This window comes from Neospora caninum, chromosome VI, assembly GCF_000208865.1.
Source record: "Neospora caninum Liverpool complete genome, chromosome VI".
Lineage (NCBI taxonomy): Eukaryota > Apicomplexa > Conoidasida > Eucoccidiorida > Sarcocystidae > Neospora > Neospora caninum.
In genome coordinates, this window is record NC_018392.1 from 2,097,857 (window position 1) to 2,118,792 (window position 20,936).

The 20,936-nt window shown below is 56.7% G+C and overlaps 1 protein-coding gene across 1 annotated transcript; it reads left to right on the forward strand.

The window, feature by feature from the left end:
* Positions 1-1,254: 1,254 nt before the first annotated feature.
* On the forward strand, positions 1,255-18,832 carry NCLIV_017880 (conserved hypothetical protein; the record flags this gene model as incomplete). The annotated part of the gene is made up of 17 exons (XM_003881980.1): positions 1,255-3,972; positions 4,473-5,183; positions 5,903-7,958; positions 8,300-8,472; positions 8,755-9,082; positions 9,453-9,868; positions 10,233-10,343; positions 10,718-11,021; positions 11,819-12,336; positions 12,689-13,206; positions 13,254-13,275; positions 13,397-13,660; positions 14,621-14,990; positions 15,808-16,580; positions 17,314-17,477; positions 17,788-18,100; positions 18,695-18,832. 17 exons carry the CDS (start codon positions 1,255-1,257, stop codon positions 18,830-18,832), a joined length of 9,897 nt encoding a protein of 3,298 aa, XP_003882029.1.
* Between the last annotated feature and the right edge of the window lie 2,104 nt (positions 18,833-20,936).

A 20,936-nucleotide genomic window follows, 5' to 3' on the forward strand; every position in this document is an offset into this window, starting at 1 on the left:
CGACACAGACTTCTGGCGAGAAACCTGCGCCGGTTTTCAGCGCTTTTCAGAGATAACTTTGCATCTCTTCATTCCGCTTTGCCTGTCGCTGTTCCCGACCCCTCGGAAAACCAGATTTCCGGAGAGGAAAGACGTGGCGCCAGCGAAGCGGAAACGCGCGAAAATCGCTGAAAGGCAGATGCAGATGGCAAGTGAGGAAATGCTGCCAGGGCGGGAGTTTCCCGAAAAGGACCTGCCGACTTGTATAGGCGAACCACGCGGCGTGGCGCCGCTCTCGCCCGCCGGGTGTTCTCTTGCTGTCTCTGGGAGACTGCGGTGAAGTCGACGTTGTGTGAAAACTCTCCCTTCTTGGCTGCCGTTCCGAGTGTACATACACCGTGCAAACTCGCCGTGTCTGTGCGCCAGTCTGGATGCGTGTCAAAAATCGACCAGTTTGACTTGATTTCTCTCGCTTTCTCGCCAGAAGGGCTGTCGACGGCAGTTCCTCTCCACTGACATGAAGCGGACGGTCTGAAGTGTCCGCGAACGACCGTCGAGGAATCCGGTTCTCTCTTAGGCTTTCTTCGGGGTCCGCAGCCTTCTCCCCGGCCCGAACCGAGCTTGGCTGCCTGCAGCTCTCCCCGCGGACTAGGGTGTATGGACATCTCGCTGTCTGCGGCCTCTGGGCGGCAGAGACTCGAAGCGGCCGGAGAGGTGCGGAGACCATTTTTGCGCACTGGGGTCTCTCCTGTAAGTTCTCCGTTTGTGTCATCTTTCCTCTCTGTCGAACCTAACAAGAAAAAGCAGGTTGCCACCCTCTGCTCCTCCTCGCTTTCTGCGTTTCGTCGCCTCACCACCTCCAAGTGAATCCTGCTAGAGTTGCCTATATGTGCACGTACCCAATGCGTGTATATCCATACTTTCACCTCTAGTTGTGTTCTGAAGCCTCCGATCTTTCAGTATCTGCACAAGCCTAAGGAATTAGAGATTCAGACGTATTTGTAAAAACTGTGTCCCTTTCGTGTGTCTCGGCGGCGCTCGGTTTTGTGGGGACTCGCGGACGCGGGGGCGGCGCGGCAAAGGGACCTCTGCGGAAGGCGAACACGAGGGCGAGAGGTTCTGAGCAGGCGTGGCAGGCCGCAAGCGTTTTGTTTTCGCGGTCGAAAAGGAAAAGAGAGAAAGCCAGCAAGCAGTGGAGAAGGAAATCGCCGTGGCTGAAGGCGCGGGTGTATCGCCACAAACGCCGTTCTCGGCCCGCTCGTCCTCTCAAGCAGCATGGAGGACGAACAGGTAGCTGTGGCGGCTGACCACAAAGCAGGGGACGAGGAAACTTCGTGTTCCCTTCCTGCTTCGGCTCCGCCCCTGGATTTTCCGTCGCTGTATCTGGCGGAAGGCTCTCTGCATTTGCCTTCCTTCGTGGCGCCGTTCTTGCTTGCGGAGACGGCGGACCAAGTCGTCGAGCTTCTGTCCCTCCTCGACGACCCTGAGGAGCTCGCGAGAGACCTCGGGAAGTTCGGACGCGCCCTTCGTCTCCTTCGCAGGCTCCAGCGGACCGGCATGCTCGATGCGGTTCCTCTCGAGCAGTGGGTGCGCATCGCCGCAGGCCTCTCTCGCCTCCTCATGGGAGAGGCTGAGGAAGACGGAGAAGACGGAGACGAACTCGAAGGATATGGGCAAGAAGAAGAGGGATATGATCAGGAAGAAGGGGGATATGAGGACGAAGAAGAGGGATATGAGCACGAAGAGGGGGAGTATGAGGAAGGAGACGATGGACAGGATGATGACTTGGGGAGCGGCGTGGATGAGGAGAGAGAAGGTGCGACGAGTGGAGCTGAAGAGGGCCACATAGCGGCGGGAGGGAGTACCCGAGAGGGACGAGGAGGGTCACGGAGTCGTCCCAGACGCTTTCACGTTGGCATTGAGAATTCCATTGGAGAGGATTCGGGGGACGAAGATGGAGGAAGAAAGCCAGGAGGCAATGTGCGGCTCTCGACGTCGCAGCAAATTCGCGTATGCGACGCTCTCGACGACGTCCTCGACATCATCCGGTCGGGGTACTTGCCGCCGCTCTGGATGAAGCCTGCAACTTCTTCTCGCTATGCTCAGAGTATCGCGCCCTCCCCAGCTGCGGGTGGGTGGAGGTCAGGCCTGCGGCTGTCGCGCCGAGGTGTCTATACACCTCATTCCCTGGCCAGCCAGCGTCGCGTATTGCCTCGAAGCAGTGAGGAAGAAACTGCGGACGAAGGCCCAGCGGATCGAGTCGGCAGCGAGGGGGAGGGAAGCGGCTGTTGCCACGAGGCGGAAAACAGTTTCGTGGCGGAGAGGGAAGAAGGGTCGTGTCTCCCTCACGAAGGTTGCTCGGAGACACAAGTGGAAATAAGTGAAGGCGGACGGGAAGGCGTGGCGCAGACGCCATTGGAATCCCTGAACAAGCATCTGAATTGGAGATGGATGCTGCTTCAGCTTCTGCGGCGCTTCGACCGCTCCTACAGGGGCCAAGTGGCGAGCAGCACAGCTCGCCGGAAGGCTCTCGTCACCGCCCTCGTTCGTCTCGCTTCGGCCTGCCGCCCCTTCTGGGGTTTCTCGCCTTCCTCCTACGCAGCCCACGTCTCGAACACAAGCACGACCCTTCAGCCACAAGCGTCTGTCCCGTCTCCTGCCTCCTCGTCCGCTCCTCTTCCTTCCGCTTCGCAGTTTCTGCCTCGCGTCTCTGAGTGCCGAGAATCGAATCTGGCGTCCATGGTGATGCATGCAGTGCGTCACGGGACTCTGTTCGAGGCGCTCGATTTGCTGGTGCGGACGACGAGCTTGACGAGCACGCGCCTGTTTCTCCGCTTTCGTTTGCTGCTTCTCTTCGCGCCGCCTTCCTTCTGTTTCTCGCTCGTCAGCGACGGACGCCTCACGCGCCTGTGGGGCTTGGTGGACGGGGCGTTCGCGCCCTCGTGGGACGCGCTGTTTGTCGTGCTGCTGTTCCGCGCATGCAAGTACGGCTGGGCGACGGGCCAGCCGCTGACCTGCCGGTTGCGACCGCTCCTCCCGTTCCTCTTCCAGATTCTCCTGCGCGTCTTTCAACTACCGCACTCTGCCCCGGGAGTTGCCGCGAGTCTCAAGCGGCAGCGAGAGACGATTCCCGGCGAGTACACGCCCCTGCTGGAGAACCAGTTCCACACGCCTTCGCAGGTCGCGAAGGTTTTTGTGCTGCTTCTAGAGCCGCTGCCCGACGCTTTGATTGGCGACGAAGGGCGCCAGACTGCCGAGAGACAGGGACTGGGGAAGGCCCCCGTGGGCCGCGAGGACTCGCCTGAGACGCAAGCAGAGAAGCCCGAAGGCATGACTGCTTTCAAACTCCTCGAGTCCCTCCTCTCCACCCTCCTCGTGTTCACGCACCCGTCCTCGGACGGCGGCCGCGGCGCCGCGGCTATCGGCGCCTTCCTGAACGCCTTCATCTCGGCTTATATTCGGAGAGTCCAACGCGAACGCCTCGGAGAAAACGTCGTCAGTCCGGCGTGTGGCCGCCATCGGCGCAGCTGCTGTCTTGGCTGCTCTTCGTCCTCGTCCTGTCTCCTCTCGGGCACGCGCGCTACGACCGCGGAGGCGCGGAGAGAAAAGCGAAGGCAGAGCGAGGAAGGACACCAAGACGAAAAAGGGGAGGCAGAGGCAGGAAAGAGGAGGGCGGGGCCTTGTGAGTGTTGCTGGTGTACGGACGGCATCGAGGAGGCCGCAGGAGAGTTCCTTTGTCGCCGACTCGGACGGCGAGAGGACGAGAAAGTCGTGCAGCTGCTGGCGCCCATCTTCCTGCAAGGCATGTTCAGCAAACACATGGCTGTCGCGTCTTGCTACGAGGACGGGATGAAACTTCTGTGTCACCTGCAGCCGGAAAAGGTCATTGAGGGTGTTCTCGAGAGAGCAGCGGCGAGCCTCGAGACCGTCACAGAAGCGAACCACACAAACACTGTCCAGCTGCTGTCGAGGAGCGCTCAGACGCTCGTGAAGGTAGGCACAGAAAGAGAAGAACCGCACGGAATTCGCAGACTAGAAAGTGACGAAAGTGCGGACACCGCAGAAAAGGCACTCGCTCCCCGCCGTCGAGGAAAAGAAAACATGCAGAGACGGAACACCGGACGTGCACGCCATGCTGTCTAGCGGACGGCAGCGCCTAGACACGGAACGTCTGCCTCGCAGAACCGAGAGCAGAGAACAAGAGGAGGACGGCGTTCGGGTTTTACATGTGCAAATAACATAAGGAACCACGAGTGTGCAGCGGTCGAGGCGTGGCGCTCGAAGGATGGCCGGTGAATCTGCCATCATTCCTGTCAGTCTCTGGCTGTTGCCACCGCACATTTCTGGCCGTTGTTCGCATGCCTGCGGAGTTTCGCGCAGCCTCTGTTCCGTCCCCTGCGGTTCCTCGCGTCCGCCACTCCCGGCAGTTTGTCTTTTTCGCGCGCGTTTTCCGTCTTCATTTTACGCTGCGCTTTGCCTGTGTGCTCACACAGTTTGCTCCTTCTGCCCTCCCAACGATTCTCTCGCTGACCTTGCCCGGCCTCGACCCCGCAGACCCGCTCAAGACGTTTCTCACCTTGTCTTTCTACACAGTTCTCTTCTCGTACATTCCCCTCATCGACTGCTCTGGCGTCTCTGAATCCGTAAAGAGAGATTTCCAAGGTCGCCTCCGACAGGCGTACCTGCCTCCGCAGGCTCTAACATGTTCTTGCTCTCCCGCAGGTTCGCCTTGTTCTTCCTGTTCCTGTTTGTCTTCTGTTTCTTCTCGAGAGGAAGGTGTGGTGTATGGGGAGTGCGCGTCGACTCTGCCCGAGGCGCTGGCGGCTGCTCGGGGACCTCGGCACTTCATGAATCTCTCGAATTTCCCTGGAAGTTTTCTGCTGCAGTCTGACTCGGAAAAAGACAAAATGCGGCCTCGAGGCACCCACCCTTCTGCCCACAGCGCCTCCTCTTCTGCGTCTTCCTCTTCGCCTTCTTCGCTCTTTGTATTGTCGGAAGAGAGGCACGGAGGGAGGACCTCAACCGGATCGGTGGGGCTGTACAGGGTCCAGGAAGATTGCTGGCAACAGAAAATACTCTTCGACGAAGAATTTTTCTTCACGTTGATCTCGCAGCGGGAGGCCGCGTCGGCAGTCTTCCCTGAGTGGGTGGATTCATGGTTTGAGCAAATTCTCCAACTCGTCAAACACGCTGGCAAGCCGTCGGTACGCGAAGCAAAAAAGACATGTGGCAAGATTTCTTGGATCTGGGTCATATCACCATCGGCATTCTTCATTCTCGCGTACTCTTCGTTCATTCGCTTTCCCTCTTCTCCCTCTCGAATGCCAGCTTGGGCACCCAGACGTGCCACATTGAAGCTCCAAATTGACCCTTTTTTTGTGAACTGCTGATGTACGGTCGGTCATCCGACTGCGCTGTGTCGTTGTCCGCATACACCTTCGTCGTCTCTGTCTTTTCTGTGATTCTTGCCACGTTCTCTTCTGGTCTACCCCTTCTTTTCTAGCTTCTTCTTTATGCTTCTCCTGCCTCCCCATCTTGTTCTCTCTCTTATTCTCGCTGTTGTTCCTTCTTTTATTCTCGCTCCTGGTTTCTCTCTTATTCTCGGTCTTGGTTTCTCTCTTATTCTCGGTCTTGTTCTCTCTCTTATTCTTTCTCTTATTCTCGCTCTTGTTCTCCCCCTTGTTCTCTCCCTTGTTCTCCCCCTCGTTCTCTCTCTTGTTCTCTCTCTCTTATTCTCTCTCTTGTCCTCTGTCCTATTGTCGCTCATATGCTCTCTCTTATTCTTTTTCTTATTCTCGCTCCTGTTCTCGGTCTTATTCTCGCGCTTGTTCTTTCGCTTGTTCTCTCTCTTATTCTCCGTCTTGTTCTCGCTCTTGTCCTCTTCTTGAACGCGCGCGTGTTCTGGCTGCGTTTCTGTTTTCAGGAAAAGAGCGGAGGCCCGTTAGCGCGTCTCGACCGGGGCACGACGGCAATTTTGCGAGCCTGCGTGACTGCGGTTGTGTGTCACGTGGATGAAAAGGTGGCGGCACGATTGGTCGACAAGTTTCTTGACTGGACGGAGACGTCCTTCTTCGGGGAAGCCGTCAAGCAAGCGCAGAGCCTCGCGGTGCCGCTCGCGGCGGCCATGCCTGCGCGGATGCTTGAGAAGCTCCTCGGCCGAGTATGTGAGAAACTTCTGACAAAAGACGGCGCAGCAGACCTCGAGAAGACACATCACCCGCCGCAGCGCCGGGACCCGCACACACGCGACATCGAGGAAGCAACGCAGTCCCCGTCTTCTTCCTTTGTCTTCCCCTCGAGTCGACTTAAGTCGGGCTTGAGTGAGACGGTGATTCTCTGGCACATGCGCCTGGTTTGCTCCTCTGTCCGGAGCGCCGGCGCGGAGGTTTTGCGGTTTTCATCCGAGCTGTTTCGCCTAGCCCACGCATGTTTCCAACACGAGAGCAAGGAGGTCTTCAAACTAGGCGCTAAACTGTTGCGGCGCCTCCTGGAGTCTTCCCTCGGCGTCTACCCGTGGAGGCTGTGCAGCCAGCGATGCATGGGACCTGACGAGTGGCGTGAGGAGGCGAGAAAGAATTTCGTTTTGCGGTGGGGGGAACCGTTCTGGTTCCAGAAAGGCGCCGAAAAAATCGACTGGCACGTCCCCTCTGAGGCCGAGGCCGAACTCGCGACGCACGCGGTCTCCTATGGTATCCTCGTCTGCAAATTCCTCCTCAAAGACGTTTTCCCCCCTCTTGAGCCTTCGTCAGCAACCGCTTCTTCTGCTTCGTCTCTTTCGTCTGCCGTCTCCTCTTTCTCCTCTCTCGCTTGCGCGTTTTCGCGAGCAGCCTCGGCCGCTCCAGCGTCAGCTGCCTCGGGACAGGTGGTGGAGCGTCCAACTTCGTCTTCGGAAGGCGCTCGCGAAGAACGCGCGCTCACCGCACGGGAAGAGGAGAGAGACGCGGTGGGCGGGAAACGGCGACTCGCCGCCTGTCGACGACGGGAGAAGCCGTGGCACCGTCCCCTTGAGGATTTCCGCGCGGTTGCCTACCCCGCCTCGTTCTTCTCGCAGTCGCCCGAAGAAACGGCTTCGTCGCCTCTCGCTCGCTCCTCTGCGCCTTCCTTCGCTTCGAGGCATTCGGGGACAAGCACCGACTTCCCGACCACGTGCAAGAAACTCGGCGCAGCCGCGCTCCTCGCCCGAGCACTGCTCCTCTGTCGTTCGTTGCTCAAAGGCTGCGCCGTCCTCTACCCAGACGAGCTGCCTCGGCAAACGCGCGGCGTCCCCGTCGTCTCGCCCTTCCCCTTGGAAGACCGACGAGTCTTCAAGAGCGACATGGCCTCTGTTCCCAGCTCTGTTCCAAGCTGTCTTTCGACTTCTGTTCCGGGCGTCGACTCTCTCGCCTCGTCTTCTTCGTTGGGTGCTAAGACCGACGAGGGTGCTGCGAAGGGAGCAGAGGCGGCGGCCGACGTACCTGACTGCGTGCAGAAACAGGGACGTTCGGCGGAAGCGGAGAAGGTGGAAGGCGAGAAGAAGGAAAGGAGAGATCGTGGAGAGCAAAGAGGTGCTGCGGAAGATTTCGCGGAGTCGCTGTATGGAGGGGGGTTCCGAGTCGGGCCTCTGGTGGAATTCGCAGCTTCTCTGTTTCTCCGTATCGACCGCGTGTTTCTTCGGGGAGAAGACAGACACCCTCGCGGCGTTCAGCAAGAGAGAATCGGAGTCGATCGTCACGTCGACATCGAAGCGTCTGTGTCGTCCTCGGCATCTCCATCTCCTCCGCTCTCCTCTTCTTCCCGGTCCTGCTCGTCTCCAGTTGTTTCTCTTGGACTCGAGGAAGCGAAGTTGCAGAAGAAGCTGCTGAGGGCGGCTCGCCAGCTTCTCGTGCGGACGTCGGCCGGTACATCCCTGGAAAGTTTCAAAAGCGTGCGCAGCGGCGACGCAGATGGAAAAGGCGGAGTCGCCGGTAAAGACGCCATCGGCTACTTGTCCTGCGACTCCGGTGGGTCAAGTCACCAGCACGAAGACGCACAAAGGGGAAGAAGAAGGAAACGAGAAGGATGCAGGAAGGTAGAGAAGGGTGATGGAAGAGAAGAAGGGAAGGATAGGAAGTCAGAGGAAGAGGGGGGATGAAGGGAGACGGGGCAGACAGATCTGGGGAGGAGACCGAAGAGAGAAGGGAGAGGAAGTGGACAGCGTGGAAGTCGAAGGAAAGACGCACTTACGCTTGGGGCGCAAGTTGGCCGAGCTGTTGTGTGTGCCTCGACCGTTTTCTCATGGAAGCGTCTGTTTGTGTTGCGTCCTGTCGTCTTTCCGTCGGCTGTCCATCGCTTGCGCGTCCAGGCGTCCACGCCTTCTCTTACCTCTGCGACGTTCCTCGAGGCGTTTGGACGCAGACGGTCACTTCGGCGTGGGCACGTCGAGTTGCAGCGAGGAGAAGCGAGCACGCCTTTCAAGGGTGGCGGCGACGCGTTGTTCTCCTCATTGCGCGGCTCGCAGCCTACCACTACGCTGAGGTAAGTCCGCTCGCATTCGTCCGCACTTTGGCCTCCCGTTTGTTGCGCAGTCTCCTCGCTGCTTTCCTCGACTCTCTCTCCGTTTCAATTCGGTTCCGTGGAGCCGCCGTCGACTTGCGCGACCCGTCGTGCGGTTTGGGCCTCTCCGTTGGGTCTCGGAGCGTTTCGGCTTCTCATCTCAGGTTCCCCCCTTTCCCCCGAATTGCCTTCGTCTCGTTTCCTTCTTTTGTCCCTTACGCTTCATTTCCCGTTCCCTTCTTTCGCCTTTCCGTCTATATGCAGACGCGGCGCGTCGCGCAGCAGGTTCTCCGCGAGGCGTTCGGCGTCATTTGCGGGGCGCGTCGTGTCGTGGCTTCTCTCCTTCTTCGCGAGTTGTCGGAAAAGTGCGAGCGACAGATCCGGAGAGACTGCGAGAAGGCGGACTCGGCAAGTTGGCTGCCATCCGCGCCGGCGTCTCTCGCATCTCCCCGTCCGACTGTCGCCTCCCCGTCTGTCTCCTCTCCGCCTTCTCGGCTTGCGTCTCCTCTTCAGTCTGAGGGAGAACGAGCCGAGAAGGGAGGAACGGACGGTCGCACTTCGCCTGCACTGTCAGTCAGTGGACCTCCCAGCGGTAAGCTCGGACAGATAGAGAAAGACGAGCAGAGAGACATCGAGGACGCGAAGAAGCTCCACGAAGGATACACTGAGGAGAAAAGAGGGAACGGAAAGCGGTTATCAAACACTGAATAGCTCAGAAACAGTGAAAGAGGCCAAGAGAAGCTCGAAAACGCCAGCGAAAAAGAGAACACTGTCATTTCGAATAGGAACTTTGTCGCCTGTGTGTTATTCTTTCTTGTGACTTTCCGCGAATCCTTTTTCCCAGTTTGTTCGTTCTGCCGTCTTCTTGTTCTCTTCTCTCGCGGGGGACACGTCGCGCGGCGTCGCCCACCTGTTCGTCTTCTTGACCATCCCTCAGTGTGTGCCTTTTTCCTCGTTCTCAGAACGCGACTCCGCGGTGGAAGCGGCGCGTCCCAGCTCCGAGGCGTCTCTCGCCTCGCCAGCGACTGCGCTGCTTCTGCGTGGAGACGCCCGCGAGGCTTCACGCGCGGCCAGCGAGCTGTCTTCTTCGGCTGCCTCGCTGGAGGCTGTGGAAACGCCGACAGAAGGAAAAGAGGACAATCGAAAGCCGGACACGCCGCAAGGCCGCGACCCCACACCAGTCTCTTCTCCCGGAGACAGGACCCGGCTTCCTGCGGCGCCGCCGGCCCACGAGAACGACGCCGAAGATCTCTTCTACGCACAGCTCACAGGTGTCGCCTACACTTTGAACAGCGAGTCGATGGCGCGCAGGGTGTGGGGAGACGCTGCTCTGGCGGCGCTCGCTCTCCGCACGCTCCTCGTCGTTTTCCAAGTCAAGGTGAGAGCCGTTGCGCTGCAGCGAGACACGGGAGACAACCGCGAGATGCCGGAAAACCGCGTTTCACCCGTGAAAGGAAGGCGCTTCGGTCTGCCAAGAAGCACGCGCCTCTTCGCCCATTCGCGGTTCCGCGCCGGCAAACGCAAGTTTCACCCATGGAGGCGGCGCGCCGTCGCAGCGGCTCGGAGTTCTCCAAACGCCTTGCGCCGCTGGTGCCTTCGACTCGCGAGGATAGCTTGTTCCCTCCGCGGGGCTCCTGCCCGCGCGTTTCTCGGCCATCCTTCTCGAGGAAACGCCGCTGGGACTCCGTTCTGAAAGCCTGTGTCGGCGCCCGGTTTTCTGTGTTTTTTTTGTCTCGCTGTAGATCGGCAAAGACACCGTTCCGCAACGGTGGGCCGCGCTCACGCATGCGCTGCTGAACTGCCGAGAGAGCCTGCGGCGGCGTGGAGCGCCCTTCCAAAGACATCTCGTGAAGGTACGGTTTTTCGTCGGTTTCGCAAATAGTTCTTCTCTTTCAACTCCCTCGCGTGTGTGCTTCTCTCCTCTCGGGGGCCAGTGCTCGCCAGATGGGCAGCGTGCTGGCCCTCCCGTGGCGGTCTTTCCTGGCTTCGGCTTCCTTGCCCGTTCGCCTTCGCAGCTCAGCTCTCCTGGTCTCTGTCGCCGTCTCTAATCTCTCTCTGGATGCGCGCGTGCCGTTCATGCTGCGTCGTCGCCTCCCGCTTGTTCTCTGGTGCGCGGCCCTTTCGTGGCTTCTTTTTTTTCGCTGCATGCTGGTCTCCGCTTCTCTTTCCCTCTCTTCTTTGCCTTCCAACTCCTGGGTTGCCGCTGTGGTTGCGCGCCTGGCTCCAGGGTGTGCTTCTCCCGCTCCTCACGCGTCTCCAGCAGAAGTCCGCGGACGCGCATCCCCAGCTCGCGCCGTTGGCCGACAGACAGCCGAGCTGCCACTGGCGATTCTCGCTCGTCGCCACATGCATCGCTGTCTGTTTGAACGGGCCTCCCGTCCCCGAAGTCCTCCCAGAATACTCGCAGTGGATCTTGCAGGCCATAGACAGTCGCCTGCATCCTCCCCTCCTCAACACCGTCGCCATGTTCGCCCTTATGCTGCTCCTTAAGTATTTCCTCAAACACCCGGAAAAAGATGTACCCGAGCCGTGTACGTTACACACAAAGTCGCCCTCACAGACGCACTGCTTCCTCTTGTTGAGAACCGTCGCGCACCAATACGCAGACTTCTAAGTTTCCCCTTCTCACGATATATATATATATATATATATATATATGTATATGTATATATATGTATATATGCATATATGTATTTATATATATACATATACATATGTATATATATATGTATATATATGTATATATGGATATATATATATATATATATATATATATATATAGATGTATACATCCGCCGGTGGTTCGTTGTGCTGGCTGTAGATGGGAACCTCTATATATCTGTCTGCGTATAGATATATGTACATATTTGAGGGATTGCATGCACTAAGTCTCCGTGGTCTGTATTTCAATTCTTTTCGTTTGTGGATTGAGGTTTTGAGCATAAATCTCTTTCCGTTTCAGCTTTTTATTCATGCTTTGCTGTCTCTTGGATACGCCCTTCCATCTCAGCTGGTGTACGGCCTTCTCCTAGTTGCCCTCGTTTCCGACCATGAGACTCGCGTTCTCTGCTTCTCTTTTCTTTTTATCTCTTTGAATCACACCGCGCCTCAGGTTTCTTCTCTGAGGGCTGCTGTTCATGTACTTGGCTCCAGTGTCTGTTCGGCCTGCTGGCCTTTTCCCTCCATTTTCATCTTATCTCCTCGTTCCTAGACCGCACACACATCTGCCGCGCGTCTTTCTGCGAGGGCTGTCCCCGCACGGAGTTTCTCCCACCCTTTGCGCGATTCTTGCTCTTGTGTGTTTCTGGAAACCGCCTTCTGTCTCCAGTTCTGCGTTCTCTGCACGCTTCCACGACGCTGAAGAAATGGATCGCCACGCAGGCGATCATCCACCGCGAAGGCGCGAGGCCTGCCGGCGCGGGCGCCTCGGCGGTGCGGCTAGCTGGGACCGACAGCGCGTACCAGCTGGTTGTGGACGTGATAAAGATCGATCGAAGTTGGCCGTCATCGCGGACGAGTCGCGTGTCGAAGGCGCTCTCTCTCCACAACACCCTCTCGGCGAAAACGTACTTTCAGTTCCTCTTTGCGACTCGGGACCGCGTCGATGCTTGTGTCTCTTCTGGGGGTGGGCATGCGCGCGGCGAGAACGGAGACATGCCCGAGAGCTTCTCGTCGCTCTTTCAAACGCTCGGCGAAGAACTTCTCGCACTGTCCAAACACCCGAGCAGCGAGGTCGAGTACCACATCGCCATCGTCGAGATCGTCAGTGGGGCAGCGGCGGCGCTGCGGAAGCAGAACGACGAGGAGATTCGGCGCGAACTGTGGAAAGGCCTCTGGCCCGCCATGGTGAGCAAAAAGATGTGCAGTGGACGGATCGGGTTTGCGAGGCTGTTCCCGGAACGCGGACGAGAAGGCAGAGGAGGGGGAACGAGGGAGACCGGGAAAAGGGAAAGAGAGAAAAGAAGGGAGGGAGAAAGAGAAGAAGGGAGAGAGAAAGAGAAGAAGGGAGAGAGAAAGAGAAGAAGGGAGAGAGAAAGAGAAGAAGGGAGAGCGAAAGAGAAGACGAGAGAGAGAGAGGGGAGCACAGTACCAGATAAGGGCGGATGAAGGCGATACAGGAAGGCAGAATCGGTTAAGAGTCGTCGCGCCAGACAGCGGGAGACGCACAGGTGCTTCGCTTTCGCAACGGAGAGTAGAGAGCGTGGCACTCTCAAGACAAGCGGAAGAAGCGAATAGGGAAGAGCACGAAGACGAAGAAGCGAATCGGAAAGAGCACGAAGACGAAGAAGCGAATAGGGAAGAGCACGAAGAGGAAGAAGCGAATCGGAAAGAGCACGAAGAGGAAGAATCGTATCAGAAAGAGCACGAAGAGGAAGAAGCGAATCGGAAAGAGCACGAAGACGAAGAAGCGAATCGGGAAGAGCACGAAGAGGAAGAAGCGAATCGGAAAGAGCACGAAGAGGAAGAAGCGAATCGGAAAGAGCACGAAGAGGAAGAATCGTATCAGAAAGAGCACGAAGAGGAAGAATCGTATCAGAAAGAGCACGAAGAGGAAGAAGCGAATCGGAAGGAGCACGAAGAGGAAGAAGCGAATCGGAAAGAGCATGAAGAGGAAGAAGCGAATCGGAAAGAGCACGAAGACGAAGAAGCGAATAGGGAAGAGCAGGAAAAGGAAGAAGCGAATCGGAAAGAGCACGAAGACGAAGAAGGGAGAACGTGAGAGGCATAACGCGTTGAGAGCTTCGCGTGTGGAGGTTTCTCAGGGCAGTCGGTAGGTGGAAAAAGGTGAAGAGAGGTTTCTGATGAGGGGGGTTAGGGCGTATCGCTGCGTCTTTTCGTCGTCGACGCGTGGTAACTGCAGCCAGGGGGGCGGCGTTTTTCTTCGCTTCGCATCTCTTTCCCGCAGGTGGCGGAGTACAAACAAATGGACGAGGTGCGTTTGCTCGCGTGGCTAGACGCGATCCGCTTCGCCGTGCAGCGGCCGGAAAAGAAATTCCGAGTGCGCCGGAAGGCCTCGTCGACTTGTGTCCCCTCTTCGTGCGCTGCCGGAGAGGACGCGGGAGGAAAGAGACAGAGCGTCCCGGAGGACGAACAGATACGTCGAATTCTTCCCTTTGTTAACTTTTGCATCCATGCAACGACCGCTGCGCCGCAAATGGACGGACTCGCGGTGAGCAGGGCAGAGACAGGGCACACCTAGCGCTCCGGAAAGAAGGAAGAGACTCGGGCGCAAAAACTGAGGACGGAGGCCGAGGCCGATAGAACGGAGGAGAGAAAAGAGAAAGGGAGATGTTGAGATAGGACCGTTTGTTTTTTCGTCTTGGGCGCAAAGCGCCCCAGGGGGCCTTGTCGAACCCGCAGGGAGCAGACAGGGGCGGAAACGCGAGGTGTGATGGCGTCTGCGTCTTGGCTGCTCTCAGGCGTTCCCGGCGTTCGACGAAAGGGAGTTCGCTTCTTCGTCTTTCGAACTCACTCGCCAGCTCCGTCTGTACGGCGGCCTCTTGGTGGCGATCATGACTGAGTCGCATCTGCTTTCCTGCTCTGGCTCTCGCGCGTCTTCGCGTTCCTCGTCTCTTTCGTCCTCGGCAGCGCGAGAGGCCGAGGGGAACGCCTCGCCTTGCACGTGCCTCTGTCGCACGTGCACGGCGGCCGCAGTGATCGAAACGGGTTTTCCCATTATTCGGAAAAGTCTGTCTCACCCTTACAAACAGGTATCCCTCGACGAAAGAAGCAAGCAACCCAAAAGAAGACACACGATCAAAAAACCAGAATATGCATACCCCTGTCTCGCCCTCTCCACATCTACATATATATATATATATACTTATATATATATGCTTATATATGTACATGTATATATATATATCGACAGATCGGTGGAAGTGTTTTTTTCGCTGAACAGAAGTCCACTGGCTCTTTGGCTTTCTCTGCGTGCATGACGTGGAGCAGCCACGATGTGTGGGCGCGGCCTTTGGAGGTTTTCCGGTGTTTGTCTCCGCGCGCGTCCGTCAGTCGTCTCGCTGGTCTCACGAGAGTCTGTTGACGCGGTTGCGTCCTTTCCTCTGCGTGCGGCCGCTACGACTGGCGTTGTTAACCGTTTTGGCTGCGTTGCGAGGGATGTCTTTTCCAGGTTCGCGAGGAGGTGGCCCGTCTCGTCAGCGTCATCATATGTCTCGGCAACGACGAAGAACTTCTGCAGATCGAACGGGAGAGAGCGTTTCTCGAGGCGCAGCATCTCAGCGGAACAGCACACCGCTGGCCAACTCCCGCGCTGTGCAACCGTCCGGGAGAAGAAGAGAAGACACCGAACGCGCCCCAGCCAGGAAGACAGAGAGGAGAAGGCGAGGAAGACGCCGGGCGTGCCTCGGAGAGTCAGCTGTACAGGCAGCACACATGCGGGTGCAACGTCGCGAAATACAGACGGGAACTGCAGGCACTGCTTCTGAGTCACACAGCTGCGCTTGCGCCTGGGATCGACGCAGACACAGGCCCTACTGGCGGTAAGCAGCAAAGGCAAAGGGTCGCCGCGCTTTGGCACGTGTCCTGGCTTCTCTGCCGTTTTAGAAAACACGCCGGAGGTTCCCCTCTTCGTGGTCCGGCTTCGGGCGACGTTCTTTTTATCTCGCCTTGTGGTCTGTCGTTTCCCTTCTCTCCGGTGTCTCAGTCTGCTCTGTCACACACCGCCGTTTTCGTCAAATCCACACTTTCGGGCCTCTGTTTTCGCCCTAATCTCTGTTCTCGTCGGCTCGCGCCTTCTCTTCGTCGCAGCTGAGGCGTCCTTGTCTTGAATTCAACTTCCACGCCACAGGCACATCTACATAAAAATATACGCGTACATCTAAATATCTACTAGATGTGCATGGGCGTGAATATTCGTCTATGCACATTCGTGTCCATTCGTACATGTACGTATACATCCATGTGTGCGGTTACATATGTAAAAATGTGCATGCATCGATATTTGTTCCCTGGACGGCCAGTGCGGGGACTGTCTACCAATTCCCCTTCCCTATCGTTCGCGCCAACGTTGATGCAATTATATATATATATATATATATATATATACGTGCATGTTTTCACGTATAAAATGCGTATGTATGCATGCTTATCTGCATCGATAAACGTTTACGTCAAGCTACGTTCGTTCTCTCCGTTTTCCGTCGGAAGGCTCCAGTCCAACAATCACTCAGAGTTGTTCAAAACGGAAGTGACAAGGCAGTCGCCTTTTCTCTTTTTCTGTCGACAACTACCTCAACGAGGGGATATGCGACGAAATTGTCTGTTGCCTAAGTTTCTACACTTCTTTTGGTTTTTCAGCTAGTCAGCCGGGAGAGAGCAAGACGCCGTTTCTGTGTGGAAGCGCGACGATTCTCACCACGTGCTTCTACATGCTTCTGCAACACGACGCCGGGTTGCTGGCTGCCTGCGCGGCTGGCGGCGCGCATGCGCTTGACTGGTGCATGCATGCGTCGGCGGAATTCCTCGCGAAATCCAGGGCTCGTGCTCTGACGCCAGAAAAGGTGGAGGGCGCTGGACTCGCGTCCCTTTCCTGTGTGCCTTCTGAGCCAAAAGCGAAAGAGGCGAGCGAGAAGCTCCAGGCCGCCGCAGGCGCTCGAGAGCGCGAGACGAAAGAAGGGAACGATCGCGACTCTGTTGAGATGCATGGACTCGCTGGAGGCCCGCTGATGTTTCTTCTCGTGGCGACAAAGCACCCCGATCGAGACATCCAAACTCTCGCAACGACCGTGGCCAAGCTGCTGTGTCTTCAGCCGTTGCAGCCTCAGATGCTTCGCGATTTCTCTGCCCGGAAAATCGGTCGCGGAGAGAACCGCGTCGAAGGGAGAGAGAAGGCCGCTAGAGAGGACGTGCCGGAGGAAGCGGCGGAAACGAGAGAAAGGGACACGAGAGCCGGGGAGGGATGCGTTTCGAGGAGAGAGGAAGGAGACGTGGGAGATGCCTTCACTTCCCAACTGAAGGCGCTCGTAGAGGAACCGGTGACCGCGCAAATTCACATGCTTGTCGAGGCCTTCGCCTCGTACATGCGTCACCCATCGTGGAAAGTCCGTTGCGCTGCAATCCGATTATCAGAGGTAACAAAGCAATCATGAAGGAGACGCTGCTGTTCACTGCCCAAGTCACCTTCTTGTAAATTTATGTTTGTGCCGGTGCTCGAACTGCCACCAATATGCAGGCGTGTGTATGTACACGCACGGTTCCCACCCCAAGAAAAGAAACAGCAAATGCATGCAGAGAGCCATAGGACGAAGATCTGCATGCATACAAATGTACACATACATGGATTGCTCTCTCTATATATACATATATATATATATATATATATATATGTATGACTGAAAGGGGTGAGTGGAAAGTAGGCAGTGAGGTCCGTGGAGGAAACGGACATTTGAGCGATCTTGGCCACTCACACGTCTCTTGGTGTCTCTTCACATGTCTGCATGCACGTTGAGCTGCATGTTTGTTTCTCGCCGGTCCTCTGCCGCGTCGTTCGTCTGTGCATTCGCGGTGTGGAGTGTCAGCCACAGGCTTTTAAGTTTTAGTTCTCCTTCCTCAAATCCTCCTGGGCGTTCAACGCTCGAAATGCCAGCGCTGCATGTTGCTCGGGCCGTGATACACCTCTTCACGCAGTCACGTCGATACGTTTATCTACGCAAAGACAAATGTCTGCTTGCATTCCTACTCGCACGCATGGCTTTGAATATTTGCCTGTACGTGCAACCCTGTCGCGAGCGCTACGCCACCGGCGCAGGAGCTACGTGAATGGCTGCAGGTATGTGTGTGTCCTTTGCGTTTCCGTCGTGACAGCTTTTGGGATGTCAGTACCGCATGCTGCTGTGCGGAAGCAAGACGTACCGCCGGCTGGTGGAGAGTGGCATCGCTGGACTGCAAGATCCTCAACCTGAGGTCCAACAGGCTGCGAAAGGAGCTCTGTCGTTTCTCCTTCTCTCTTGCACAGAGCAGGAGTGCAGGTGAGTTTCTTCTCTCTTGCACAGAAGAGGAGTGCAGGTGAGTTTCTTCTCTCTTGCACAGAAGAGGAGTGCAGGTGAGTTTCTTCTCTCTTGCGCGTTTCATGTCCTTCTATGGGCTTTTCGCCTCGGCTGTCCTTCCTCGTGATTGTTCCGCTTCTCTCGTTTCTCTCCCCCTCGTGGTGTCGCCGCCGCGCGCCGCTCTCTCGCTGCTCCTCTTCCATGTGCTGGACTCGTCTTCTCCATTTCTCTTCGCTCTCTGCTGTTTCGATTGCCCCGTCCGAATCGCCTGCTGCGTCAACTGTCTGTGCAGGCACTACACCCAAGTTTTCCTGGAAATCGCTGGTCCCTCGACGCCTGCTCCGCACGCGGCCGAGCGCCGACGGCTGCTCGCAAAGGACGCGGGAAAACATCAGAGCAAAGAAAATGCCCACGTGCGTGCTGTCCCGTCGTCTCCGCATCCAGCTGCGGGCGCCTCTCTCAGCCCTCCACGGAATCCCCTTGCCGGTGTTTTGGGGCTCGCAGCTCTGGTGCATGCAGCGCCGTTCCACGTGCCCGACTGGCTGCCCGAGACCATAACCTGCCTCGCGAAATACGCAAACGCGAAGATGAGCGACACCATCCGGGTGAGAAGACCCTTGGAGAAAGAGAGGCGTGGCAAAACGCGTGGACACGCATCGCAAGGGAAGGAAGGATCAACAGATGCGTGCTGGGGTGGACGGGAAGGAACACGGAAAGGAATCTGTCGCTGCCCGTGGGACATGCCGAGCCGCAGGGGTCACCGGCATACAGATAAGTGAACTCTAGATTTAGCATTCATCTTCAGGTAGTGTCACTGGTGTGTTTACATAGCGGATAACTTTTCCTGAGACCCAAGACGAAGCCCGAAAAACGAGTGGAGCACGTTGAACGGGGCATCGACGCGTGAGGAGAACTCCCGAACTTGTCGTCTTGCCTGCTCGGACCCGTGATCTAGTGATCTAGGGTGAATCGGAGGGACACGGATACGGCGAGCAGTACAGCAGAAATCGTTTCTCCACGTAAAGTGAAGGATGTTGCCTGTCACGCGCGGCGGCGCAACAGCAAAGGTACTGTTGCTCGACACAGATACGCTTGTTCGACGGTGCGGAAGGGTCGGTGATGCGCGTCTTCCGGGTTTCTGTTTTTTCACCCTCCGTGGTTTTCACGGCAGCTCGTGTGTTTCCCCTGTTCCCTTCCAGCGCCAAGTCGAGAAGACACTCCAGGAATTTTATCGAACTCATCAGGATGCCTGGCAACAGCTCCACGTTCACAAGTTCTCGCCCGAGCAACTCGATGTTTTAGACACCTACAAGGGTCGTCCTACGTACTTTGCCTAGGACCAGAAAGAACTGAGACGGGGCGATCTGTGCTGGGCTTTTCCCGAGGTTGTATTCCAGGAGATGCATCTGCAAAAGGTTCAGTGGTTCGTGTCTTTGAAATATGGAGCAAAAGTGAGGGAGGAGGGCAAGGGGAGGTGCCTTCCCGGGGTGAGCTGTCTTTCCACATTCGAGAGACGAGCCCGAATATCCGTGCCGTAGTGCGAGCATGTGGGGATATTTGCTATGTTTCCATAAAACAGTTTGTGGCTCGTCAGGGGGTATTCTCTGTTGGGCACACCGAGACACGTGTCGATTGATCCGCTGGTTTTTGTTTGCGTAGGAGACGTTTTCTCCCCTCGTTTTCGGTTAAATTTCTCGGAGTGCTGCCTATTCCAGCTTACTTTCGACACAGTGGAGAACCTTCCTCCGGTTTTTCACTCCAAAGGGCGGCGCTGGGATGCCACATTTGCCACTTACGGCGATGGTGCACACAAAGGGCTCTGCGCACACCTCTCGAGAAAGAGCAGATCGAGGCTCATTTTTGACGACACGGCTTGGCACCTGTTCTCCCCACCCGTCCGAAGAAAATTAACCATCTTGTAAACGAGCACGCTTGCGAAGACGGTCTCAAACCCCGAACAGAAGCCATCGCAGGCGGCGGAATTGAGCAATCGGGAGTCGCACAGTGTTTTCCGTTCAGCATGCATCCATACTCTCGCGGCAACTCAGTCACAAAGGAACAAAACCACGGAGCGCATGATTTACTTCCCTGACGTCGCCTGCATTTCTCAGCTTGAGTTTTGAGGAGTTACATATCTGAATGTACAGAATACGCCGCCATGTAATGCACGACCGGAAGGCTGCAGAAGTGCAACGCTTCTAACTTAGCCAGGTGGAGGTTTGCGTTCTGCGTCTGCCGCTGTCCTGTTCGTGTTCGGGACTTTTTGTAACAGGTGAATCTCTTGTTTCCAGAGACTGCCAAAAAGGGTCGTGTCGGTGCGGTGTCAACAGAGATGCCGCTCAGGGCAGCGGAGTGTTCGCGCTTTCGTTCGCGAACGCGACTGCGGCATGCAGCACTTGACGGTGCACGTGGGCAACCGATGTGCACGCGTCCTTTTCTGTGGCGACGGGGAGATTTCCTGTTTAGTTCACGGAGTGCGGTGGCGCAGGTGTCTCCATCGCTTTCACGGGCGTCCGGAGAAGCTGCCAATGGCAAGGAGCTTTGGCGGAATTCGAATGCATGTGGAACTGCAGCCACGGGAAGGCGGCCGGAAACCCTCTACAGCCGCGAGGAGAACTCCGCGCCAGCAGAATCCCTTCACTCCCGACCAAGGGCCAGCTGCTTGGAGAAACCTAATTCTACGCAGACCCCAGTCGAAGAGTCCACAACCAGTCGACCCGTCCTCCGAGTGTGATTAATTATGTCCATCTGTGCATCTAAGTTGATACTCGGTAATATATTTTAGACTGGGGCTCCAGCTGAGAGTCACCATGCGAGACACGTATCGTCTTGCATGAGTTTGTCTACAGACCTAACTTCTGCCCTCGATTTTTTCTGCACCATGGTGTGATTCGTCCACTTTGTTTTTGAGCAGGTTAACGAAGAAGATGAAAGGGTGGCCATGCGATAAAACCGAACGGCCTTCGATGTGCTGGTGTATTTTTGCGTGAGGAATGTGGGCGCGGCGGCCTTTGGAATTGATATCCTCCGTTGTTACCGGATTCGTCTTGCAGGCCCTGAGTACATAATGAAACGAAAACGTTAAAAACGTGCTCAGGCCGGGTACGATCGAGGAAATACAGCGCGTCACAGATAGCGAGGCAGTCTTCGCGTTAGTACAAACCACGGGGGCCACACAATCCCACACACCTGCCGCATGTTGTCTTCTTTCTCTGCTCATGGAGACCAACTGGAACTTTCGGACCCTCCTGCTTTACCCTGGTTGCTGCTAAACCGACACAATCCATTATCGTCGTCCGTTCTCCTCCCGTGGCAGCCAAGGTCACCCTTCGCCTTTCAGGCCCCGCCCGGTCGAGGCGAACGCCGCCCCACGCGCCTCCTCTTTGCCAGTGCATCGCGCGTGCCAGGCGGTTCGTGCACCCGAGGTTCGACACGCAGTTC